The sequence below is a fragment of the Balaenoptera musculus genome, chromosome 6 (assembly GCF_009873245.2).
Source record: "Balaenoptera musculus isolate JJ_BM4_2016_0621 chromosome 6, mBalMus1.pri.v3, whole genome shotgun sequence".
Taxonomy (NCBI): domain Eukaryota; kingdom Metazoa; phylum Chordata; class Mammalia; order Artiodactyla; family Balaenopteridae; genus Balaenoptera; species Balaenoptera musculus.
In genome coordinates this window covers 62,800,026-62,820,243 of record NC_045790.1, presented here as the reverse complement: position 1 = coordinate 62,820,243, position 20,218 = coordinate 62,800,026, and the positions used below count along the sequence as shown (strand labels likewise).

At 39.8% G+C, this 20,218-nt stretch overlaps 1 protein-coding gene across 3 annotated transcripts in view; it reads right to left on the bottom strand.

The window, feature by feature from the left end:
- The window catches only part of PUM3 (pumilio RNA binding family member 3), a 48,445-nt gene that overhangs the window by 25,498 nt on the left and 2,729 nt on the right, over nucleotides 1-20,218 (bottom strand). The window contains exons 1-8 of one of the 3 annotated variants that reach the window (XM_036855603.1): nucleotides 14,698-14,759; nucleotides 9,293-9,339; nucleotides 8,096-8,314; nucleotides 5,381-5,516; nucleotides 4,712-4,787; nucleotides 2,563-2,656; nucleotides 2,236-2,302; nucleotides 873-1,047 (exon numbers count right to left, since the gene is read on the bottom strand). In XM_036855603.1, the coding sequence (XP_036711498.1) occupies nucleotides 873-1,047; nucleotides 2,236-2,302; nucleotides 2,563-2,656; nucleotides 4,712-4,787; nucleotides 5,381-5,516; nucleotides 8,096-8,314; nucleotides 9,293-9,329 (804 nt within the window). In that variant the 5' untranslated portion in view covers nucleotides 9,330-9,339; nucleotides 14,698-14,759. Of the gene's footprint in view, nucleotides 1-872; nucleotides 1,048-2,235; nucleotides 2,303-2,562; nucleotides 2,657-4,711; nucleotides 4,788-5,380; nucleotides 5,517-8,095; nucleotides 8,315-9,253; nucleotides 9,340-14,697; nucleotides 14,760-20,218 lie in introns of those variants that run through there. The other 2 variants (XM_036855602.1, XM_036855605.1) reach the window with 2 other exon arrangements.

Sequence of the window (20,218 nt, the reverse complement as noted above, 5' to 3'; positions counted from 1 at the left end):
ATATTTACATAACAAAAGCCCCACTGTAGATACATTCACAGGGTACTTCTTGATTATCTAATTCTCATTCTATACACCCACCATCGTACTTCCAGAGCCAAGCTAAATAACCAACCAGCCAGTTCATACTCGCCAAGCACCTAGCATGTGCCTAATCATAAGATCAAGTAGTCAGTTAACAAATTCTTGCCACCATGTTTTGTAATTAGCTGGATATTCCTATAGTGACTGTGACAAAGGAAACAGAGCACTAAGTTCAACCCAGGAGCTGACACTGACTAGCAGAAGGAACCCAGGAATCAATCCATCTCCCTTGAGATAAATATGTGTATTTGTGTCCTAAAGTCTGAAACTGATCCTTTAACTGTCCTACTCCCATTACTAGCCTTGTACTAAATCCAAGGTTGGGTCTCTCTACTCTGCTTCCTCTCTGCATATGACCCGGGGAAGGGTAGTCCACAAACATGAGGAAACATGGGAGAAGGCAGCAACAGGGAGCTCGATGCTCTTCAACCAGAGCTGGTTAGGGGGTGTTTACAGAGCTTCACTGACTATTAAGAATCTTCTTCCTTGGTCTATCTGACTGCAGAAACAGAAGTACCAAAGCATTACACACAGTACTTGGGAAGGAGTAACAAAAGTAGTTTTAATTTATAGGGGATTTAAAGATTGTGCTCTGGGAGAAAGAAATGTAAGTATGATCACTTGCTTACTACACCAGAGACAAAATAATCCAAGAGGATAAAGGCTATGAGGTAGTCTCTTAAAGGAACAACCAAAGTAAAAATACATTCTGAAAACAGGGCATTGGAAGGTAAGGAACAGCACACAGAGAAAGTAAAATCTCTAGGCAAGATGTCTTGAAATGTCACCTTGTAAAGCTGAAATGTGTTCCCATAGAGCTCTTCTGTCAGCATGTTCCTCTGCTCCAAGATGGCTTTATCATTGTAGGCGTACTCCACGATGGCGGACGCTTCCGCATGCCGAAGCATCTTCCTCACGTGACCTTTAAAGCTTCTCATTATCTCTGCAACCTGTGCTTTATTCCTAAACCCAGCGTGACCATGGGAAAAGAGAAGTGACAGAAGGAGAAAGCTGGGTGGCAACAAAACATGACACACTTCTTCTGAGACCAGCTCGTCATTATGTGTGGAGGTGGCTAACACAGAGAAATGCTATGAGAAGGGAAATCAAATTGCCTTGTATTTCTACCCTGTATTTCTTTCTTTTCTTTTTCTGTTTTTTTTTTTTGGCTGCGCTGCACGGCTTGCAGGATCTTAGTTCCTCAGCCAGGGCTTGAAGCTGGGCCCTCAGCAATGAAACTGCGGAGTCCTAACCACTGGACCGCCAGGGAATTCCCTCTACCTTGCATTTCTAAGTGACTCGGGGGCCAGCCTGCCTAGGTTTGAAAAGACCTAGGGTCTTACCAGCTGAAAGACCCTGGGCAAGGTATTTCACTGCTCTGTGACTCAGCTTCTTTAGTCATAAAATAGAAAGAATAAGGTTGATGTGAGGATAAGTGAGTTAAGATGCACTGAGAACTGTAACCAGCACATAGTAAGTGCTCAATAAATGTCAGTTCCCATTAGTAAATTGTTCAGCTTAAAAAAAGTGGGGCAGAAGGAGAAAAGGAGAAGGTAAAAGTCAAACATGCAGGATAATATGAATAAAACATACTCCAGGATTCTCTTTTAAAACAGGACTTAATCACAAGTATTTCTATTCTATCCTAAAATAATCAAGCGGCCAGTAATTTTAGTCAGGAATACAGTTTCTGAAAATTTGTCAGCTGTACTTTTTTATTGTTGGTTAGCATATTTTGGCCCGTTATTATACTTGAGACAGCAAGGCAAGTATCAATTCCACCTAGTTTAGGAAATCCTCCCACCTTGACATTTCCTAACCCACTAACCCTGCTTCTGAGCCTACTCACCTGCCCCTCCCATCACTCCATCTTCTAAATAACTGGTGACTAATTTAAAGTTCATTATAACCATTTCTCTTCTTCCAGGGCTTCAAGATATACTCGTAAGAACAATGAAGACAATACCATCATTTTACATTAATTTTAGTAACATTAATTTTTTAAGACCACACTCCTTGCAAACATCACAAGCATCTGCTTAAGCCTACTGTTATGGTAACAGACTTTTAAGCAACATTTATTTGCACACAATAGGTATCCACACCTTTAAAAAACTAATAAAAAAATATTTTATAAATAGAACAACTCACCCATACATGAGAAACTTCTTAACAATATTTCTGGAATATTTAGCTTTACTTAATTCAACCAAATCACCTGAAAAACAAAATACATTACATTAATGATAACCTCATTTCAGTCCTCCGGAAACAAGGGAAGAACTAACTGCACAATCTTGGGAACACAAACAAATAACTCCCTATTTGTCCCAGGCAAAAAAACAAATAAACAGAAAAGGTCCTGCAGAGGACACACTGCTATCCCTCAACAGAATTCTTTTCCAGGACAGTGTTGGGTATTTCAAGAGAAAACAAGCGACTTTTTACAAACAATTACAAAATATATATAAGAAATACCTCGCAGTTCTTCAAAAGCCTGTTTCCTCTGCTCTTCGTTGCCATACTGAATGTAACACTGGATCACACGAGTTGAATCATGTGCAAACGCAATCTGTAGGAAAACAGTTGGGGCCTTTAGATGAATTCTCCCTGAAAATATATGTTTCTGTCATATTAATTATGTTGTATTGTTGCCTCTTTTACAATTCCTTGTGAGGAAAAAAAAGTAGGGTCTTCATGGCTAATCAAACCTAGGTTACTTGGAGTAGAAATTCTTGTTTAATTGTTCAGAATGGCATTCTTTGGTTTTGCTGGCTACCGTACGGCATTGAGACAGGAATGCATTTAAGTATTCTGCAAGATTCTATCACTATAATTCAAACCAAACCTGTCTAATGATTATACACACTACATTTTTCATTTCTCTGATAGTTACTTTCCTTAAAAGAGGAATTTTCCAATGCAAAAATTCTATTATTCTATGATTTTTTTAAAAATATAAATGATTTAAGAATGTTTGGCTTTGGCAACCAAAGTATTGCTACATAAATAATTATACCTAATTTTTATAATAATCTATATACACACTGGCAATTACATTATGAGCTAATCACTCCATTTCTCACATTTTCATTATAATCCCTGAACATACATCCAGTTATATTCCTAGAATTTCAAATCTGATTCTCCAACCCAACCCCCCTCACAACTATTGGATGGATTAGATCCTCACTGAAGGACTTGCTGATCAATTTTCTAAAGCAATGACTGCAGATAATCAGTCATGCACTATTATTTTTTACATGCTACAGTCTACTTTAATAGTGCTTATTAATGGTTGCTGAGTCTGTCTTTAAATTTTTAAATTCTAACAAGTCAGAAGGTGAAGGTATACCTTCATCAAAGTCATGGATTTCCGAAGAATTTCCTTAAGGGAGATTTGCATAGACATTTTTGATAAAACTTTAAAAATAATTTTTTTTAAAAAATAAGGCTGTTTTGTGCATATGTTGATTACCTACTATGTAACCAGTATATGTGCTTTAAGTGTATTTTTCTCATTTAAACTCAAAGCAACCTTAAAAGTGGGTTGTTGTTATTAGCACTTTATAGATTAAAGTAAGTTTATGAGAAGTTAAGGAACTTGCTATCCTTGTGACCCTGGAGATGAAACTTAACTTCTCTGAGCCCAGATGTATCAAATGTTTAATAGGGATGATGACTAAGTTAAAGGATACAAAGTATGCACTGGTTAGCATAATTCCTAGCACACAGTAAATAATCAATAAATAGGCTGTTATTGTCTAAAGGCACACATATTTTAAATAGCAGAGTGAGTATTTGAATACCAGACTAACTCCCAAGTCCATGGGCATGCAGTAATAACCTAAGGGTAATTGGGAAAGGATCTTGAGTGTAAATTATTTATAAATTGAGTATAACAGACTACTGCTAGAGATGAGGAGGAGTTCCAACCTAAAAAGACCTTGCTGGCTTTAAGAAAGCAGCAGCTGGGAACTCACTATTTTAAGACAGTCCTTCAAACTGCAATACAGCATCTGGTTAGACCCACGTACGTGGTTCGGCAAAGGCTGCCCCTCAAGGGTCTCCAAAGATACCGAGTCTGTTGGCTTACAAGTGAATATCACTAAGTATTTATCCAAATACACAAGAATCAATAGAAGTTTACTATAAAACAGGATTAAACAGCAACAACGAAAATCAATTCAGAAGTCCCAAATCTATTATTTTTTAAGGATCTTTGCATGATGCTTGTAAAAGCAGGAAGAAAGTAATCATGTGTTTGCATCACACATACAAAATAGCCAGCAATTTAGAACATGCAAAAGTATAGAGTTCACAGCAAGACATTCTAATGAACACTGTTGAACTAATAAATTCCTGGAGATAACTTTAAGAGAACACTGACTTATTTTAAGTAAATTATTTTAAAATGAACAGTCAAAAACTTGATAGCCTTTTCATAATTTCCTGGCGGTAAGGTCTCTCACTATTAAATTTTTTAATCAGCATTATAAAAGGTATTTGAAATTTGAGGCCAAATACATTAAAAACAGAAACAATTTCACCTGCCACAATGGTCAACTACCCTTTACTACGAGTCAATTTCAATTGTTAAAATTGCAACTGAGTATGCCCTACTTACAGTTTTAATTTTCCCTTGAATCAACTTCTGCAAATCACTCATCAACTTCACTCTTTTTTCTTTGTCACAATCTTTTCTATAAAAGAGGCAGGAAACATAGTCTAAGTAAAGACATTATTTTAAGCACACAAAAATAAAAACCATACCAGTGTATGTTCACCCAGTTCAGTACGATTTTCTCTTCGAAGAGAACAAACTGGACATTAAAATTACTATTCCAGAGCAGCCAGAGAAAAGTAATTTTCTCAAAGGCAGAAACTCATCTCACAAGGTATAATTTTATGCATCAATCTAAATCTTAACAGCCAGAACTTCGAAAGTAAAGAAAATAATAAAACAAGTCCAAGACACCAAGTACTCAAGTATTTCAAAACCTAGCCGAAAAGAATTGTCCTTCATTTTCTCAGAAATTTCTCAGGAAGGACGTCAAATCCATTTAAACTCTCATTCATTTTCATAAGCAGATCTGACACCATCCTAATGATTCCACACGTTTCTGCAATGGGCAGACATCCAAACACTGATGCCTCTACTGGAGTGTTATGAGTGCTCCCTAAATAACCCAAGCGCTATGTTATTTATCTTAGGACATTTCACTATTTACTAGGTACACTGTTACTCCTCCATCACCTCAAAGGGCCTAATAAAGATGCCATTAAGTAGCATTACCTTCTTAAGATCTCCCAGATCTGCTTCGCCCGAACAACAACGTCGTAGTTGGTTTTATCACTGAGTTGCCTGCTCTGCTTCAGTTCTTTTTTCTTTTTTTTGAACTCATCCCATTTGGGTTTCTTGGCTGCTGTGTCTAGTCATTACAGAAATTATTTTCAATTACATTTAACATTCTCAGTGCCATACACAAGTACAAATTAGGTACCTATGGCAATCACTAATCAAGATCAATACTCATTGAGGAAACTAGAAAGGGGAAAACATCATTCCCTACCAACTTATACTTTATTTCATTTTCTGAGCAGTTTACACATTTTAAATTTGGTTGACACCAACTGTTCATTTATTCAACAGCTATTTATTGAATCTTAACAGGATACCTATTAAGAAAAAAAAAAGGAAACTAAACAGATTATAAAAGCAATTTAAAAAGTTTAAGCATCTTTCTCAATTGTAAAATAAAATTTTACTCTAGAACATTAAGATCATTGGACTTTAGGTATAATCAGTGAAAACAAAAATTAGTCCAAATTAACACAGGAAAAACAATATTCAAAAATTCACTCTTCTGAGTGCTGTTATGTATTAAGTAATTTAATTCTTACAACAACCCTATGAGGTGGGTACTATTATTATCCCCTTCATGTCAGGGAAACAAAGGCACCAAGCAGGTAAGTTCCTTGTCCAAGGTCACGTTAACTCCTAAGTGGCAGAGTCAGGATTCAAACCCAGATATGGCTCTAAAACTTTATTCTCTGATGTCTCTTACTCATGACAATGCACAATCAAAATTCCTCAGTTCTCTACAATTAGGGTCATGCTATAAAAGTCGAGTATCTTTCTATTGGTTATTTTTGGTCTTCACAATCTAACTTATTAATTGAATGAAAAACCCAAAGAGGCCAAACAAAAAAAAAAACTTAATAAAATGGGTATTATTTACATGAGTACCCTGCAAAGAACCCTTAGGAGAATAAGTTATTTCTAGATATCTCCCCTTCTCTGATTAGAAATACACTCAAAAAACAAAATTCTCCTATAATCTCAAAACCTAGGGATTAACATTTTATTCCCTTCTTGTCTTTTCCCCTACACGTTTTATATTAATTTCCGTATTGTCTTTACTTAAACATTATTATGTTGTAAGCATTCTTCCATGAAACTAAATATTCCTCAAGAATATAATTTTTAATGGCATTCAAGATACTACAGTGTATTTAGTTACTCCTCTTTCTGCTCACTTGCTTATTCCCAGCCTTATTCCTACAGGCAACAGAAGGCATATTTACCATTAATATTAGGGCATCATGTACTATGCAGCAGAGAATAATAACCAATCCAGAGTTCATTTAATTCTACAAATATTTGGGCACCCTTGACATATGCCATGCTGGGTTGCAGCAGATACAACCAATTTTGGGGATGTCTAGTATCCAATCCCCCTCAGTTGCTGGTATAAAACTGAGAAAATAAAATCAAAGTTCCATTTTGAGATGCTGGGAACTTATCTCCTATAGCAAAAGGAACCAGGGCTCCACTATAATAAGATGAGGATGTGTATGCATTTAAAATGCAGGTGTCAAGAACTCCAGTGTGGAAAGGAAGATTTAGGACCTAACAGAGAAGCTAGGAAAGAGTAGGTAGGAAAGAGAAGCTGGAAGAGAAGGGGAAAAGAGAAAAGATGGAAGCTAGAGCATGAAAGAATCCTCCAGGCCTAATGAGAAATAATGAAAATTTCCCTCCTTTCCTCTCTCCCTACGCCCCTGTCTTGGAGCAGCCCTAGGCAGAGCAGAGAACAGGGACCAGGTCTAAAGAACTGGAATAAAAAGGCCCCATGGCAGGGTCTCAGTTGGCAGCAGAGGAGCAGTGTCAGGCTGGAGAAAAAGAGTATGAAAGACACCAGAGAAATTCTCATGATGCTGCAGAGAAGGCATATGCATGTCAGCACGCGTAACCTGGAAGCTGCTCGTTTGAGACCAGTGCAGGACAGACGATGCACAGCAAGGGCAGGCTGTACAACAGACAGCAAAGCTCTGGGTTAGAGACAACCGCTTAAACATCATGATGAAGAGATTAGTAGTTTGTTTCAACAAAGAGGAGCCTTGCCAACACTTCTAATCAGTTAGCAACCTATCCTGTTCCACCAATTCAAGTCAAGTCTGTCACATGTATACTATACCTTCTCTGGAAGTGTTTACCGGGTCTGAGCCATCTGATGGGTTGATGATATTAGAGTGGCCTGAGCTCTGTGAGGGCAGGGTCTATATGTTTCTTGTTCACCAGGGCATCCTTAGCCAAGGTGGATGTTTAGCTGGGACACACTGGTTATTTAAGTATTAAATTTAAGTATTAAGTATTTGTTTGTTGAATGAATGAGTTCATTAATTTTAGCCTACAGAAAGGAATGTTTTATTGAGGTTCCAATGCATAAAGCCATTACAATTTAGCCTAATTCCACAGCTAGGGGAATTCAGCAAGGGCCTAGGAAGTAAGGAATTCTAGGTACCAGAGGACAATTTTGACCAGAGAAGATGCTTTCTGTTTTTTATTTAATCCCATCTACCCTCCCACCCCCACCCCAAGTGTTACCTGTCAAGGAACAAGAACAGAAGGTCTCTACCAGACTTCGAGTCCCTGTGCACAGTGGTTCAGGCAATAGCTCAGGCAGGGCAAGGCTTCTGCAAAAACTCTGCTAAAGGAATCAGTGCTTACCATCATTTTTACTGTCTGGCTGGAATTTTCTCTTCCTGTTGAATTTATCTGCCTGCTGGAATTTGTTCTTTGGTATTTTATCCCCTTGCTGCTTATTCTTGAACTGCTTCACACCTTTTTTCCCAGGTTTTGTGGCAGTTTTCTCAAAGTTCTTAGATTTGATTTTAGGTCCACCTTCCTTAACAACTTTTTTTGGGAATGTCTTTGAAGAACCAGAATCTAGTGACAATAATAAATAATTGTTAGTTCAATGATCCTGGGCCTAGATCTTTTATCCACTGGATTGTATTTGTTACAGAAAATTACACACTCTTTAGTGAAACATACTTTGTTTTATTCTCAAAAACGGAGCACAGTAGGACTTAAAAAAATCGAAACAAAATTTAAAAACTTACTCTGATTATAAAATAATACAGGTTCATTATAGAAAACCTACGAAGTAGAGAAATACATAATAAAAACTACCCATAATTCGAGAGATAACCACTATTGCCAGTTAGGTGTACTTCTGTTTTAAGCACATATCACAAGATGAGATATTATTTATATGTCTGTCTGTGTGTGTGTGTGTGTGTGTATGTGTGTGTGTATTTAGAGGGTCAATAACATAATAGGAATCTAAGAATAAAATGAACATTTAAAATTTAGAAAGTATATCATATATAAACAAATATAAAATGTTTATTTTTCAGAATTTCTAGTTGCAAGAAAAAAAAAAGATTGCTTAGGAAACTAGTCATTGACACAATTCCTGACTTTTCTATTTTGCAATACTGACACCTGATGGAACAATAAAGACATCACAATGAGAAATCCTGAAGACCTGGCTCACCAGTAGACGTATTAATCAGCCACAATTTATCAAACGCTAAAATAAAATGTTGTTGTGAACTAGTGCGACTAAAGTGAGGGAACAGCATCACTAGCCGACATGTCTCAAAAGTACAGCATCCACCAATTATCCTGGCAATTTCTCAAAGGTCTAAGTTTCACAGGGAACATGCAAACTCATATAGTAACACCCATTTTTTCCTACTACTTTAATCCTAACTCTAACCCATGAATAGATTGGAATCTGCTACATGCCCCCTCATCGCACCAACCGCTCCCTCCAAGGGCCAAAACAACCACATGGGAAGCATGTTTTGAGTATCTTACCACTGTTTTTATGAAATCTGTTTTTTTCTTGTTTCTTACCTTTTCCTGCGATTTTTTTTTTCCCTTTGACTTCCATTACAGCAACTCTGGAAAACAAAAACAAAATCCAAAAAAGGATCACTGAATTGCTCTCATCCAATATAAGTCATTAGTGGTCACTGCCACATTTACTCCTTCAAGTCACAGATGCAGGACAAATTAGCTGCGTCCAGCACAGGCACCCATGAGTCCAGGAACTACACAATCATGACTTCTAAGATTGTAAAAGTGACAATAAATACGATACCAATACAAAAACTAACAACACACACACACACACACACACACCTTGGCTAGTGTGTGATGTTTTGGAGGCAACATTTCAGCAATAGTAATGGCTAAAAATAAATCATTATTTACACTAAGCATGATAAAACTGTCAGTGTTTGCATTACTTACAACCTGGGAAGACTCTGTGATGAGAAACTGACAATATTACCACTTGATTTTTTGGTCTCTATCCTAAAAAGCCAAGAACAAACATTGCACTTATCACATATCCAAATTTAATGAAAGATTATCTAAAAGTTCCTTATGTAACCCAAGGTAGCTAAAACAAAAACTAACTTCAAACGTTTAATCTGTTATTCTTTTAGAGGCAACCAAGTAATTTTCAAAGACCTCCAAAATAAGATTGTTGAAATATTTAATATTTCATTTTAAAGAAATCTGCCTAACAGGCTGCTTCTGGATAGAGACCCCACCGTGCACAGGGCAAACAACAGATAACCCCTCAGCTGCCCAAGGCTCCTGAAAGCAGATGAATGTATCAAGAGCAAAAGTTATTATGTTTTATTTGTCTATTTCTGTACCTTCCAAAGTTGCATATTCAACTCATTTCAAAATTTCTAAAGTTGACCCTCGCGAGTAGATGCTAGGGATCCCTAGACAATTCCAGATATTTCTAGACAAGAATTTTCCATTGAAGAACAACAAATTTCTCAAGATATTAATAGATATAAGAGAAACAAGGGGTTCTGGGGTGAAATGTATTTGGGAAACTCTTAAATGAAAATAATGAAGGAGGCGTCTTTAAGGAAAGGCAGATTCTTTTAATTTGCTAATTTAAGCCATTAATCACCAAGCACAAGCTGAAGTATGCAGGATTTCCCAACCGTAGTTGAACCACTTTTTCCTGGAATATCTCAAGGGACCAGTAGGGTCCCAAAGAGCACTCTGGAAAATGAATGGCCTCTAAATTACTCCGTTTCCTTAGATCATTAATGACTGTAGGGTCACTGTCACTTGGCTATAGCCTTCATAACCACATCTGCATCCCTTAGCTCTTCTGTGCATGAACTTTTTATTTTGATATAAGTTTAGTTTTAAAGAAGAGTTGGGAAAGACACAGAGAAAGGTCCAGTATACCCCTCAGCCTCCCCTAATGCATTTACCCAAACTAAGAAATAACATTAATATGATGCTATTAAATTTGGATTTCGCCAGTTTTTCCACTGACGTCGTTTTTCAATTCCAGGATACCTTGCATTTAATCATCAAATCTTCTTAGTTTCCACCAGTCTGTGACAGCTTCTCCATCTCTACTTGTTGCTCATGACCAAGACACTTTTGGAGAGTACTGGTCAGGCACTGTGTAGAATATCCCACATTTGGGGTCTGTCTGACATTTTCCTATGATTCTACTGGCCTTATGGATTTGAAGGAAGAATACCATAGAGATGAAGTGCCCTTCTCATCCCATCACATTAGGAGGAGCATGATATCGACATGACTAGCGATATTAACCTTGATCACTTGGTTAACATAGTGTTTGCAAGGTGTCTCTGCTGTAAAGTTACTGTAGTGTTTGCAAGGTGTCTCTGGTATAAAGTTACTATGTCTCCCTTTCCATACTCTGTTAGAAGCAAGTCACTAAAATTCAGCCCAAACTTAGGGGGAGGAGAATTAAGCTCCACTTTCTAGAGCGGGGAGTATTAAAGAATTTGAATCAATGCATTAAAATCCCCAGAGCAATTAATAAATATTTTGGATATGTTTTGAGATCATGCAAATATCCTGTACCCCCCACCGATTTTAGCACTCTCCAGTGGATCTTGCCTGCAGCAATTTCCGTGGTGTTTACATGATGATTTTCTATTTCCCTTACTTTTACCTTCATTATTTTGTATTCTTCTGTAGGGAACATTTAATCCTTCTCCTCATTCACTTAATCATTTATTTACATCAGTATGGCCTCATAGTATTTTATTATCTGCGATATGGACTAATAGTATCTTTATTTTGTTGCTAAAATTGTTCCAGCTTTGAAATCTCTAAGGTTGCTTCTGTGTCCTTTTCATATGGTCCATCCTTTTTTTTTTTTTCCCTTAGCATATCCTTAATTCCTGGCACTTGTTCCAAGTTCACCTTTTATTTTCCTTGCCCAAGCCCTAAAATCAGCCACTTCCCCAAGGCACCCTAGAGAAATCCTCTCATTGAGATCTGAGTGCTAGGTGTGCTTCTCACTGGGGTGTCACTGCTTCTAGGTCTTTTCACCAGACAGGGCTGGGTAATATATGTATGTATATCAGCCTATGTGTATACACAAACCTGTATCTCTGTACCTATTAAGTAAGTTCATACTAATGTCTCCAACTCTAATCACGTGCCACAGGGTTATAGTTGGTAAAAACAAATGTACCAACTATAATGTGGTGTTTATTTACAGTTCTTTTTGTCTTTTCCCTCACAGTATCCACTCAAAACCCTGCTTTCCAAAGTTACTTAGGTGAGCTCTTTTCCCTCCACTCCTTCAGTGAGGTCTTTTTATACATTTGTACTTGTTAGATGCATTTTGTTCCAGTCTGCATTCCATCTCCTGACATGTCAGTTGACTTTCTTTTCATCTGCCTATAGTCAAGTTCATTCTTTTTGGTGTACAGTGCTGATTTTGACAAACCCACAGTCAAGTATCCTCCACCACAGCACCTTACAGAACTGTCCCACACTCCTAAAAGTCCCCTGCGGAACCCCTTTGCAATCATCCTCTCCTGGCTCTCTTGGCAATGCTTGATCTTTTTTCTACCCTCTAGCTTTGTGCCTTTTCAAAAATGTCCTATAAATGGAATTAGACAATATACAGCCTTTGGGGTCTTGCTTCTCTCACTTAGCAAAATGCATTTGCTTGGGGACCCTGTACCATCACATCCAACCATCACACTCCAGTGTCTTGGAATTGTCTCCTCTTTTTCCCTTCCCTCTACTACCCCATTCAGACTCTATCTCTTGCTCACATTGTTTTCCGCCGTTAGACCCAGTCTGCTATGATCCACCGCCTGCTGCCCGATTAGTCTTCCACTATCACATCCATTTCATGTCATTTCCCTGCTCTAACACCTTCAAAAGCTTCCCACTGCTTATAGGAAAAATTTCAAACTCAGTCTGGCATTCACGGCCATTCAAAACTTAGTCCTAACTTACCCACATCACAATACCACACTGAAGCCAACCTTACTCCCTCACTATTCTTTCTCAGGAGCCAAGCTTTAAAGCCATTCTCTATCAATATAAATCCTACCCATTCTTCACATCCAGCCTAAATAACAATTTCTTATCATTCCTCCTCCAGATGCCTTCTTTCTTTCTCAAATGATTCTCCTTATTCCTATGGCACATTTTGATGACCTTCTTATAACAACGCTTTGGACTTGAAATGTATTGAATACCTGCACACTATGTGCTAGAGGGCTAATGGGTTTTAAAAATATATATACAAAAATCAGGGCTTCCCTGGTGGCGCAGTGGTTGAGAATCCGCCTGGTCTGGGAAGGTCCCACACGCCGCGGAGCAACTAGGCCCGTGAGCCACAATTGCTGAGCCTGCGCATCTGGAGCTGGAGCTCCGCAACAAGAGAGGCCGCGACAGTGAGAGGCCCGCGCACCGCGATGAAGAGTGGCCCCCGCTCGCCGCAACTAGAGAAAGCCCTCGCACAGAAACGAACACCCAACACAACCATAAATAAATTAATTAATTAATTTTAAAAAAATCAAAGTGTGGTGTGATAGAGACAAGCAGAAAATTAAAACATGGCATAATTAAGCATTATAACTGAAGTATATAAAAGGTGTTCAGAGAACCACAGAGCTGACAGCCCAATTCTGCCTCGTGAAGGAAAAGAGGAGAGATTTCCCAGACACAGAGGGACACGTGACTGATCATGACTGATCTTTACTCCTCCCAGCAGGCTCAGCATTGCACTTTGAAAGTAATCACCATTCAGTACCCAACTTCTAAATGCTGGCATTCCTCAAGTCTTCCCCTCTCTCTTCTCCCTAGGTGACCTCGTGCAATCCCATGGCTTTCTATGCTGGACTCCCAAATTCTCTCTCCATTAGGAACATCTCCTTGGGCTCCAGGCTTGTGTATCTAACTGCCTACCTGAAACTTCCATTTAGGTGTCTAACAAACACCGTACACTTAATAGAACCAAAATAAAATTCTTTAGCTATACGACCACTGCAAACCACCCCCAAACAATAACTTCCTCATCTAATTTCCCCACCCTATTCCTCCCTATTTCAGCAATGGCACAGCATCCACTCCACTGCTCAAGGAAGAAACCTAAGATTTACCTGTGAGAGTTTACTCTTCCTGGTCTGCTACATTCAATTTTTCAATAATTCTTCTCGAATCTTTAAAAACTCCTCTAACCCTTCAAATTCAATCTCCAGTACCACCACCCTAATTCAAACCATCATCAATAATTCAATGATAAAATCAATAATAATCCAAATTATTATCCATTTTCCAAAAAGAACCAGTGCCTATTGTGTTTCTCCCTTGCTTATAAGCCTTCACTATGTTCTAATAATGGGAATATTTTTCCATTGTAGAGAAAATCGAGACTCCCACCATGGCCTTCAAAGCCCTACAGAACCTTCTCTCACCCTACCCCTTTATCTTATATGGCTGAACTTCTAGCTCACTAACATCGGTCCCCCTCCACCTCAGGGACTTAGCCCAAGTCACGGCCTCTGCTGAAAGTAGTTTTCCCCGGGCTTTCAGATTTCAGGGTTGCCTCTCGCCACGCTCTAGGTCTCGGCTTCAGGATCACATCAGACTCCCCTATCTTGTATCTCAGCACCCAGGTCATTTCCTTCCCAGCGCTTACAACCTGCAGCTGTACATTCAGGTTGCAAACTGGGCATCTAGCACTGACCGGGCGCAGAGCGGATGTCTGTCAAATACACGACAGAAAGGCTGAAAGCGTGGTAGGGAGAGGCGTTGTAAACCGCCCTTGTCGCCAGGCTCCCGTCAACCCCCAATCTCCCAGAACAGAAAAGGGCACAGAAGGCCGCCCAGCGGGTGACATGTGTGAACACCTCTACCCGAGAGACCCTCGGACTTCAGCGCCGAGCAGGCGGCAAACCCCTCCCGGGAGCGGCCGCGGAGGCCGCAGCACTCACCGCACACGTGTGACCCCGGCCAGGCGCGCGTCCCAGTTCCGCCGCCACGGCTTCCGCTTCCTCGCCTTGCCCCGCCCCCTAGTCGCCTTTTCCCTTCTTCCTCGGCCGAGTTCGGTTAAGGGGTGGGGATTCGCCGGAAAAACGGAAATTCGGCATTTCTATTGGCCCGCTTCTGTTCTCACTTCGTCCAGAGGCGCGAGGGCTGCGTCACAGGCGGGTTTTGGCCCTTGAAAGGATCCGTGGGGCGAGGACGTGATAGCGGCTCCTGAAAGTGACGTCATTAACCCTGTCGCTTCCCGGCCGGGGGAGCCGGCGGCATCTCACGAGACCTGACCAGTTGTGGAAGCGGAGGCTTGGTTGGCTCGGCTAATTTGTAGCTGGAACTGAGGCTAAACTAGTTAACGCTTCGAGAGTGCGTTCATTTGCATCCTCCCTGGCAGTCCAGCGGGGGACGTTAAAGGGAAACCTCGGGAGTCGGCTAGAATTGCGATCTCGTTTTTTTCCGCTTCTTAGCTGTATGCCTTTGGGCAAAAGACTGAATTTCTCTGAGCCTTGGTTATGTGATTAATAAAATAGAGACGGCTGAGTCATACAGGGAAAGCGCCTAGCACATTGAATGATCAGGACAAGCGCTCAATAAACGTTTGCCGTTTTAAACGTCTGCGCGTTCCTCCAGACTGCAGTTACCCCACTTAACATTTCAGGAAATGAGACTAGTTAGGATGTTATCCCCTTTTTACAGATGAAGAAACACCACAAACCTGGTCTGGTCAAACAACAGAATTTATTCTCTAACAGTTCTGGAGGTTGGAAGTCGGAAATCATGCTGGGAGCGAGGTTGTGCACTCTCTGAAGGCTCTAGGGGAGCATTCTTTGCCCCTTTCAGCTTCTGGTGGTTCCAGGAGTTACTTGGCTTGGGCTGCATGACTTCAGCCTCTGCCTCTGTCTTCACACGGCTTTCTCTTCTATGTCTTCCCCTCTTCTACGTTTTATAAAGACACTTGTCATTGGATTTAGGGCCCATCAGGGTAATCAAGGATGATCTCATTTGGAGGTCCTTACTTAATCACATCTGCAAAGATCCTTTTCCCGAATAAGCTCACTTTCATAGCTTCTGCAGGTTGGTACACAGACAAATCTTTTGGAGGGCCACTCGGAAAGTTGAGGAATGGGACTTGATCCCAGGGGTGTCAAGCATCAGATTTTACTGTCTTCTAAATCACATGGCTTCCCGCCTCTTAAGGCATTAGGCTTGAGACTGATGATTCACTAGACTACGCTTCTTGAGAGCGGGGGCCATCATTACTTCCCAGACACCTATCCCACTCTTCAGCACACAGACCGTTGACAAGTACTTATTGTCTGCCTTAAGTATTATGTTTGGATAAGCTCATTTAAGTCTCGTAAGAACAGTTAAGTATGCCTTTCCCCCTCATGTTATGGACAAAGGGGAAACATTCAGTATTTCTGATCCAGTGAGTCTGACTCCAAACTCAACGTGACTGACTCTGGACTGCTTTCTCTAATTCATTAGTTCTCCAGTGAAAGCTCAAAAGGAGAGAATACAGAACAGGGATGGCAGGAGGTCCATCAGCAGCACCTATTAGGCAAATAGTATGGTATGTGCTAATAATAATAACAACAACAAAATCTTAACATATACACCCTACCTGGAAGAGATTCATTTGTATTTTCAGCACCCCATATCCTCTGAGACTCATCCATGTAGCTGTCTTAAACATATACATCAAACTCTAATACTCTTCTGCCTTCTCACCAGGGAGAAAAAAGGTTGTCACATACCTAAGTCCTAGATTATTATTTATGGTGTTATTTATCAAATCTGTGCTGTCAAAAAGTTGACAAGACTGACTTGAGTGTTTTATTTGTTTGGAGTTAGAAGTATCTTGTGGTTTCGCAGACCACCACCACCACCAACAAAAGTTTTCTATAATTTTACATTTGACCAAGTTAAGCCCGTTAATTCTTCAAATATTTAATGCTCTAAATGTTGAACGTTATATGTATTCCTAGAAGCATAAAATGCTCTTCCTAAATGATATGGCATGCAATTTATCAGGACAACCAGACCTGTACACATGCAAGAGGTTTATAGCAACATAATTAAGAGCATTGGCATTGGAATCAAAAGAACCTGGCTTAAAATCCAAGGAATATGTGACCACGGACAAGATAACTAATTTGTATGGGCCTCAGTTTCTGCATATGTAAAATGGGAATAACAGCACTTACCTTTTGGGGTTGCTGTGTGACCCAAAAGCCGATAAAGTTATCAGCTAATAGTAAATGTTTAGTGATTTGTATCTTGGGGTGGAGGGGGAGAGAGAGAGCGCACGCCAAGGTGTATCCATTAGAAATTATTTTGGTTGCAAGTAATGGAAAGTTCAGCTAATAGTGGCTTAATCGATAATTTTCTTCCCCCCACAAAAATTCTGAAGGCGATTGGTTGCTGTAGTTCAGTGGCTCAACAGTGTCATCACAGACCCAAGCTGCTTTCATTCTTTCCTTTTTCGTTTGTACCTTTGGACCACCTTCACCCATTTCCCCTACGCTTGATCCCCCCGCCTCTGACAACCACCAACCTGTTCTCTGTTTTTATGAATTCCGGTTTTTTGAGATTCCACATATAAGTGAGATCACACAGTATTTGTTTTTCTCTGTCTTATTTCACTATTGTTTTCTGACTGCAAGACGTACTTCTCAGTTTCCAGATTTATATCAGAGTTCAGGGCTAGGAGAATGGAGAAAAGATGAAATCCACTTTTTTCCCCCCAGTAGGGCGCTATCCTTTTATCTCAGAGGGAAAAGACCTGGCAGGGTTCCCCTTCTATTTAAGCACCTAGAACTCAGTCACATGGCCACCCCCAGGATTGGAAGACCATCAGACATAATGTTAACCAGGCATTTGGAGTTCATTCTTTTTCCAGCACTCTAGTAAAATTAAAGGTAACTTGGCAAATATGCTTTCATCCAACAGTAGAGGTTTGTCATTTAAACTGGTTTAAAACTTAAAATAACTGTAGTAAGCTTAAACTTAAAATAATTGTAGTATCCAAGGTAGTGGATCTCAATCTTGGCCACACATCACCTGTGGATTAAAAAACAGCAACAACCACCACAGTAATTCTGATTTAATTAGTCTGAAGTGGGACCTGGGCATTGAGAATTTGGAAAGTTCCCCCAGAACATGCTAAGGTGCAGCTAAAATTAAGAGTTGCTTATTTAGGGAATGGAGTTCAAGTTGGTGATTTGATTTGATTTTACAGTTAACTGAGGATTAAACCCTGTTTAATCCTTTTGCAGTCACTAGAATTAGAGAATTAAATGTATAGTGCACTTGTTTCTGTAAGTAGAATGTTTTGGACATAACTATCTCTCTTGTTGCTTGAGGTCTCCTGCAGTGATTTAACATCATTAGATATTGAAAATGGTTTAAATTTGAACTATACACTTCCAAATGTATTCTGGAAAATATTCACTTTTTTTTCAATTCATCATGATTTTGTACAATTTTTCTTTTTCATAAAAATAAAGTGTTAGGTGTCAGCTCCCACACATCTCCCCTCCCTCCAGATCAGTTTAGAGTTCTAACTAATGGATTTTTAACTAATTGGTGTAGTTTCTCTGTTTCCCAAATGCATAAGCAGGGATAAAGGGCATGTTATTGATATAAAGCATAAGTGAGATTTTGGCAAAGATTGGGTTTTATTTTCAGGACCTATTAGAATCATAAATCCATGGAAACGGAGCAGTTGCCAACACATTTTCATTTAGTAAAAAAGAACTGCTTCTGAGTAGAGTGTATTATGTTTTTCAATACATTTGCTGAAAAGTGCACAAATATAGTCTAAACATTAATTGTGCATTTAGAATGTTCTAGTTACTGTCTAGTAAACATAAAATTGACCTTGTCCGAATTTTACTTTCTTTGGTGACACCCACAGGAGCCACAGAAAGAAAAATCAGACCATCAAAACGAAAGTGTATCTGACTGTAGTATAAAATACCACCTTTAATGAAAGATCATGTCAAAGATTAGTTAATATCACTTAAAGCCCACGAGTTATCACTTATACATGGAGCATTAACAGTGCACTATGGTAAAACAAAACTCCTCAAGCAAAATGTACCGGCCCCAGGTTTTAGCGAGGATGAGAACAATTAACACGTTTTTTGGTTTAAGTTTTCATTAAATTTTTGTTTTCGGGCTTTATAAGAGGTATTTCCTTTGGAAACTAGTGACTGGTTTTGGCTTGTGATTTCCTTGATTTCTGAGCAATAAAGACTTGATAACCAAGCTTATTAATAAATTAATAATTTTTAAACTATTTCTGCCATTTTACTTTTAAAAACTATAGACAGGTTAAGTCAGGGCTTACAATGATGTCTAGCTCTACGTCCCTACCCAACTTTCCTCCTACTTTTAAGATGGAGAAAAGATTAGCCAACTCCTAAGCCCATTATGTCAGTTTGAATTCTCCACGAAACAGACGCCAAGATAGAATTAGAAGGCCAAGACATTTATTGGGGGGAAAGCCTGTGAAAGGCAAGGATAGAGGGAACAGGACTAAGAGGGAAGCCTCAGACCATAATACTGATCTAATACTGATCTGACACCTGTGAAGGGAGGGACAAAGGGAGAAGGAGGTGGTAAAGAAGATCTTTTAATTGAGGGTTCTGAGACTCTGGTAATCATACCCTTGTAAGGCAAGGACTACTACAGAGGTCTGCTTACAGATATAATGGGGGCTAGGGAGTACCGAGAGGCACCTAAGTGGATCGCCTGGGCTCTACAGCGATCCCACACGTCCCCGTCTCCTCCTCCTGATGAGAGTTCATCACTCCTGCCAACACAGTGACTCCTCACTGTTGGTCCTGGACACAGTGAGTCCAAAATGTCCAGGTAGCAGCCATAGTTCAGGGGAACTCTGGCTCTGTCCTCTGCCAAGAATATGTCCCCTTTGAGACAAAGACCTCGAACTCTGCAGAGCCCAGAGCTGTAAGAACAGGAACACAAATGGCCCCAGAGGGCCATTTACAATGATGGCAAGTGGGGCCATTCCTGCTTCTGCTCCTTAGGTCTCAGGCCTATGGAGTCTTCTTCTTACAGCACTATATAGAGATCTCTGATTTAGATTTATTTATTCTGCATTCTGGAAGATAGCATCCCATTTTTGCAGATTATGGCCTCTAAGCTGGTGCTTCAACTGCACCTTTAGAAAGCCAATGCAAAGCTCTGTCAGGTCGGCTGTCTCTGGATGGTGCAGTATGTGATATGTCCTGTGGATCACATGACCTCTCTTGTTGTGAAGTGTGTTCCCTATTCAGATGCCATGTTGTGTAGTTTTCCATGACCATGGATCAGGCACTTCTTAGCTTCTGGATAGTGGTGCTGGCTGAGGCTCTTGGGCAGGAAAGGCGAGTCCATACTTGGAATAGGACTCTATCCCTATAAGGAGAAACAGCTGGCCATTCCAGAATAAAAGGAGCCCAGCGTCAT